This window comes from Tursiops truncatus, chromosome 9, assembly GCF_011762595.2.
Source record: "Tursiops truncatus isolate mTurTru1 chromosome 9, mTurTru1.mat.Y, whole genome shotgun sequence".
NCBI classification, from domain to species: Eukaryota; Metazoa; Chordata; class Mammalia; order Artiodactyla; family Delphinidae; genus Tursiops; species Tursiops truncatus.
In genome coordinates this window covers 16742532-16749689 of record NC_047042.1, presented here as the reverse complement: position 1 = coordinate 16749689, position 7158 = coordinate 16742532, and the positions used below count along the sequence as shown (strand labels likewise).

The 7158-nt window shown below is 43.3% G+C and overlaps 1 protein-coding gene across 1 annotated transcript; it reads right to left on the bottom strand.

Annotated features, from left to right (window-relative positions):
• On the bottom strand, positions 1–4467 carry CCDC71L (coiled-coil domain containing 71 like). The gene has a single exon (XM_019940601.3). The coding sequence runs from the start codon at positions 4176–4178 to the stop codon at positions 3465–3467; it is 714 nt and encodes a 237-aa protein (XP_019796160.1). The 5' UTR covers positions 4179–4467; the 3' UTR covers positions 1–3464.
• Between the last annotated feature and the right edge of the window lie 2691 nt (positions 4468–7158).

Below are 7158 nucleotides of genomic sequence, written 5' to 3'. Positions count from 1 at the left end.
TATTCTCTAAAATTTATTTACAGTTAATAAGTTAAAAAGCAAAGTACAACCAGATTGTAAATCTTAATCATATGCACATCAAACTGTCCGAGGAAACAATTCGGTTCCATTACAAACAATTGCCTTCTACTGCACTTAAGACGTAACAGTCTATCAGAAAATGATTCAAAACACACCAATAAAGTATTATAATAAAGTAAATATTATGTATATACGTCCACTAAAAACCACCAATTTAAAGAGTGCTGTGGCAGCCCTTAAAACCAAAAGCTTTCAGTTCAAAATTGCTGATTTTTTTTGTATTCAAATATTTTTAATGTTTCTTTATTGAAGAGTTTTCAGAAAAATAGTACTATCATTTGCACGTAGCAAATCAATAAGTGTCAGCCACCAGCTTAGTTACACGTGTCCAACGGGGTACTCGAACTTCAACAAAATAAATACACACCACAACAGCAACCCTTTGCACTATCAACAACGGAGCTTGCCCTCAACGATCATGACATTCCTGGTTTCTGGAAGGGAAAATAAGTTGCTGGTTGACAGGAAGGAGGATAAAAAATGACATCAGGAATCCCCAAAGGTTAGCGGAGATGCCAGTCACCACATTTAGGCACTCTAAAGTTAAAAATGAAATAAAAGCATAGCAAGGTGATCAACTTCCTCCTAGCTTCCCCCTCTACTTGCGCCATATGAGATATAAGATAATCTTATAAGAGAATGAATAAAATCATGAGTTTTCTTTTAAAAAACTATATACAAGCTAAGCTACAGACTTAGAGGACAGGAAATGGATTCCTCACCATAAAGGCCACCTTGCCAGTTCCTCTTCACATTCTGCCCAATGTACCCATAAAATACTTTCACTTTCCTGTTAATATACTAACCAACTATATTAGTTGTTTCTTCACGTTTTAGAAGATGTAACATAGGCTTTGCTAAAGAACAGCTGGCAGAAATAAAGATTTTTCGACATCTTATTTCACAAACTAGAAATGGCATGATTTTTAAATAGACCAGATAAATAACATATTGAATTCAAGATGGACAATCAGATCCTAACTGAAATCAGACAGCCCAGATAATCCAAAGAAGCATTTTTGCTAGTTCAAGTGCACTAAAGTAACAAGGCATGAGGAAAAAATGTTAAGAAACTCAGTTAAAATAAATGCATGGTGTCAAATGGTTGTTTCAGTTTTGAACTGAGCAGAGTTATCCTCCCAGCTAAGTCTAATTTCAAAATCCTCTGGGAAACTATCTAGATAAACTGTACGTTAAAATTACATTCTAATATGGCCACTGAATTTATTTTTTAATTATTATAAAACTATATACAATGGTGAGTGGTACCAATACATATTTTTTCCTCAGGGGCTAGTTAGCTAAAAAATTTTAACAATTTGGGGGTGGGAGGGTAAACCCTATGTATCTGAAATACAACTGGCAATAAGCTAATAACCAAAAGAATATATATAAGCTTCCTATCACACAAATAAAATTTAACACTCTCCATCAACTAAGTGATGATTCACTTTTATTTACTCATGTGACAGTGTTTGTAACAACGCATTATTATTAAGTAGTGAATAAAAGAATATGAGGCATACTGGGAAACTGGCATCAAGTCGTAGATATATATATATATAATTTTCTTTTTTCTACAAAACAAGAACACTGAAATTAAAGTCACAAAACTCCTACTTACGGACTATTAAACTTGAAAAACTCAATCCAGAAAGCTATGCCATTTGAATTCTAAGAACACAAGAGTCAAAACTTCAACTCTTATTATTCTCCTACGAAGCTGCCAAGCAGAGATAAACCTTAATATTGAGGATTTCATATGTCGACTTCCAGCCAGTATGAATCGTTCCATGGCAGAATACTTAAATTTGAAAAACAGTGGTACAAAAACACCACTTGACCCTTTAGATATTGCAGTAAAATCTGGCTGTGGCACCACCGGCTAAAAACCATTAAGTCTTGCTGCCACCAATGACCAAAGGCACTTGGATAATCAAGAATTCCACACCGGGCCGTATGATATAAATGCTATCATAAAAGTGTAAAAGAAGGGTCAGTACTCTGTGTGACTCGCCTGTTCGATTCCTGTGGTCTTCAGCTGTCAACAAAGACCGGTAACTGCAAACATAATTATGAATGGAATTAAGATAAAAAAGGAAACTCATGGAGCAAAAGAGACAACTCATTGTCATGATGTATATAAAAGTGATGGATATTAGTTTGGACATTTCTTGCTATCCAACAACAAAAAGTAAAGAAAGACCTATTTTGCCCAAAGTAACTTCAACCGGTTACATGATACCAAGAAATGTCCCCACCCCCTCGAAATCACTAATAGTTCTGAGAATTCTAATGGGTATTCTGTTTATCATTTTAATCACAAGGTTTACACACATTTATTTCTCCTATGTGATTCCCAATTTAAAATAGGTTATCCTTGAACTATACCTGGATTTGTATGTTAGACTAGTACAAGGAGACCAAATCACTTCCAATAGGATTCCATCCATCTCTTTAACCAACACCAGTTCTTTATAACTCTTTTTTTCTTTATCACAAGCCATGTGGTTTCAATGCACTTTAATTTTTATTTAATCAAAAAGAATTTAACAACTAAACTTTTCCTAAACAGAACTTTATATGAGTTTCAACCATTTTCTTTAGGAGCTCAGCAAATATAAACATTAAATCTCAATATAAAATCTTTAGAAACACCTCAAAAATGTTTAACAGTTGTAGTTTGCATCTCTTTGTTTGCAATCACTGAGCCCATGGAATTCACAGCATACAAATCCTTGCACTATTAACAGTCATAAGCTTGAATCTCTTAGAAAAATATCCTTGGTCAAAGCTTTGGAATCCGGTTAAAATTAGGAAACGAGTGGGATTCAGAATACCCTGAGCACAAACGGGTGCAACAGCACAAAACAGGTTCGATCTTTCGTCCAGAAAGAGGGGTGGCAGTCGAAAAGGAAAACGGGGGTAGGGGTAGAGGAGCGGGGTGAAAAGCAAGTAGATTCTGGCGTTATTACACAAGCATGAAACCAAATTCCTTTGGAAAAAATAACGACTTCTTCGGAGGACTTCCAGACCAGTGAGGTAGAGTCCAAAGGGAGAAAACGGATCTGCCCCTCCAGTCCTGGAGACGTCTCAGTCCGGGGTACGGAAGCAAAGGGCCCTCCCCCACGGGTCCGGCGGCCTCCTCCTCCGCAGCCCCGAGCCGGGAAGGGGCGGAGGGCGCACCTGCCCCGGAGTCCCAGACGGCGGCGCCGCCGCGAGTCCGGGTCGCCGGGCCGGGAACACCAGCCGGTGAGTTCTTCGCCCGTAAAGTGCACGAGGGGACGGGGTCCAGGCCGGATCTGTAAACACTCGACTGACACTTGTCCATCCCTCCGGGCGGAAGCTCCGTCGCCGGCTGGGAGAGCGACGCGGGCCGCGTCTCACGCCCGAGGCACCGGGAAGCGGCGGAGCCTCACCACGGGTTCCAGGTTCACTTGCAGGACTTGGTGCGCCTTACGCCGCGCCGCCGCCAGGCTGCGCTCGCCCCACACGTCGTCGCCGACGCGGATGGTGGGGAAGGTGGTCAGCGTCGGGGTGGCCGCCCTCCAGATCTCCTCCAGGGTGCGGCCCCCGAAGCAGGGCTCGGGCGCCGCGGGCTTGGCGGGGCAGCTCTCCCCGGGGTCCGCCGGCGGCGGCGGCGGCGGCGGCGGCGGGGGCTTCCTCCGGCGGGCGGCGGGCGCCCGGGCTCCGCGGCGCCTCCTCCTGGCCGCCGCGCTCGAGGTCGGCCTGCGCGTCGGGCCGCGGGCGGCAAGGGGTCCCGGGGGGTCGGGGACCAGGGCCCGGCAGGAAGAGTAGCCGTAGACGTCCTTGCTGCGCAGGATATGCGGGGAGAACTGGTGCTTGAGGCTGCAGAGGAAGCTCCAGAGCTCCGCATCCGAGCTCATGAACTCCGTGCTGCGTGGCATGAACAGCTTGAAGGCGTCGCCCAGCGCCTTGGTGCTGTCGGCCAGCGAGAGTTGCGACCGCGAGTACACCACCTTCTCCTCCCGCGCCTCCAGCGCGGCCCCTCCTCCCGCCCTAAAGCCGACGCCCCGGGCGGCCGCGGCCCGGGCGGCCGGGGACCGGCGCCGCCGCCTCTTCACGCTGCGCCGCATCGGAGGCCGCTCGGGGCCGCCCGCGCTCGCCGGGTCCCGCCGCCGCCGTCCCCGCCCGCCTTCGGCTCCGCGGCAGCAGCAGCTGCTGGCGCCTCCCGCCCGGCGCGTCTCTAGCTACTTTTCTCGCCTCCGCCGCCGCCGCCCCTCCCCCTCCGAGGGCGGAGGACGCGGGTGAAGATCCTGCAGACCGGTACAAGATGGCGGCCGGCGCCCACCCCTGGGCTTTGTCATTGGACGGCGCCTCGCCCCCCTGGTTTCTCTTTCTTCTCCTCTCTTGCCTCCTTTCGCCCTCTGCCTTTCTTTAAATGTGCCCGCCTCAGGCCCCTCCCACCGCAGCCCCGACTCCACCCATTGGGTGCTCTCAGAAGAGGGGCGGGGACTAATGGGGGAGAGGCCAGTTCCTGGTAGATGGTGCTGGGGTGGGTGATGGTGGTGGCCCTTGAACGCGAGTCAACAGTTAGGTGGGTATATGGGGAGGGTGCCTTGTCTACAGTAAGGGGTGGACATCAGCTCCACCTTGGGGAGAGTCACTCTCGGAGTGAGTGGGTGTGCATTTGAAGACTGAGCTTGGAGGTCTACCAGTCTGAATAACAAAGAGAGACGTGCCCAAAGGCTGTGGTTTGTATCACAGAAGGGGAATTTGGGTCTAAGTCCAGGGGGAATGGGCCTTTCACCATTCCCTTCTAAACCTTCAGAGGCCTCTTTTGCATCTTCATCCAACTCTTCCCGCTTTTGACCCCAATCCATGTCAAACAACACTAGTAATCCAGAATCATTCAGGTAATATGGACGGCATCAGTGGCATTGTCTCCTTCTAGACAATGGAACCATCTTCACCTTTAAGAGATACTCTGCTTATCGGGAAAGCAAAGCCTTTTATACCCGTAGAACTAAATACTCTGCTCAAGTTGATCAAAGATCAATTACGACAAAGCCATTCTCCTTACGGAAAATAGCATTTTTGAATATATAATTGTTTTTTAAATGAATGCACTTCACTTTTCATTTAGTTTTAATATGTCCCTTTGCAGCACCATCTCTATCATTGAGAAAGGATGCAGCTTCACAATCAAAAACGTTCTGCTGAAGAGAACACACTGTTAAGAACCCATCACCTTTTGTATTTGAGAGGAGGGGACTATGAAGGTTTATAGAGTAATGGACAGTCTTCAGTCATCTTTTCTATCCTCAGTACTTAGTTCAGCACCTGTCAGATAGTGGGCACTCTATGTTTGTTGAGTGAATCGATGAAATACCACTGATAATTTAAAATGATGTGAGAAAGACACACTTGAAATCGCTAAGAACAGGACAATTTTATATTTTACATTGCAGTTTTCTCTTAACTGCATTAAAGTTTTAAGGTTAAAAAAATCTCCTAATACTTAGAACTTTAAGGTAGGCATGCAAATTTTACCCTTAAGTGAGCACCTTATTTGCAGCAGAGAACTAATAAAGCAGAGTTTTGTGATTTGCACATACTGCTAATGGTTCCCTCGAATATTTGAGCTGAAAGACACCTAGTTCAATCTCCTTATTTCACAGATGAGGAAATTTGGACCCACAGAGGTTCAGTAATACAGCTTCTTGATAGCAAGACTAGGACTATAGTTTAGGTCTTTGGATTTCTCATCTAGTGATCTTTATATTTCACTGGAGGTTTTTCAAATTGTACTGCTCAGACTCAAAGAGGTTAAATAGCAAATGCTTTATGCAAGAGTGGAGTGACTAAGGGACAGAGTATTTCCAATTCCACTCCTCCCAGAATTGAGCAGTTTTTATCTGCCCTATATTGGACTTACAGATATTTTCTTAGAACTAGATTTTGTTCGTTTAGTTTCAAAACAAAGGAATAAAGTAAATAAAATGAACAATAAATAAAATAAAACCAAAATATTTTGAAAGTTGCTTCTCTACACCAGAGCACCCTCTCCACACACTGGGTTTATGGTAAAAACCAAACATCCTACCAGGAGACCAGTTCTCAACCTACCAAAATCATGGTAACTTTCTGAAGAGAAAATCATTTTCCTAGAAAAGCACACCCTGATCTCAGGACAAGATTATGGAGCCAGGTACCAGCTTCCTAAGTCCTTACAAAGAAATGTCATTACAACAACTCTTTATATCACCATTAGTTCTCTGGGTAATTCTGGGAACACACACGAATGTGAAATTTGTATAACTTCCATTGGAATGCCCCTGCAAGATAGACATAGAAAATCTCACAGAGTAAGCCAGCAGAGTAGTAAGGGGACTTCATAGTGAAAGAAAAGGGTAGAATAAGGATTTATGTACTCCTGACTTCTCATATTGTTATTTCCTCCTTTCCATGTTAATCATATGATAAGTACTTAGGGTTCTTAACCATGGAAATGTTTAGGGTCTTTTGCCACATAAATACATACCAGGCATCTACACAAACTTAGCGAATTGATTTCAGTTAAAAGGATAATCTTTTTATAAGACCATTCTTATTCTAAGAAAACATAAGGTCTCAACAAATTGCAGAGCATTCAAAAGTACATTTTATAATACATACTCATTTAATTTACTTAAAACCAAACAATATCTTTATGAAATATTTTTAGGAATTAATATCATGTCAAACTACTTAAATTATTGTATAATTTTAAATTTGGCATTGTTTGAGTTCTCTATTCTTCCGTTTTCACTGTTTCTTATTTTTATATTTCTTCTTGATCTCTACTTTTTGATTAGCTTAAATAGTCCTACAAATGTTTCTTATCCATTCTCCATAAGTGAGTAAAATTTACACATAAAGATAATATATTTCTTCTAGTTCCTGGGACACTCCTAAGACACTATAAGGTTTATGGAAAGTTGGCAAATTGAAATTTTGTTCTTGAGGAAACATTGTTTAAAATGCTGAGTTTATTCCTTTACCTCTCAAGGAGAATGATGCTTCCTATATATCTGATAAGTAGTGGATAATAAGAATAAACAGAACAAAAAACTA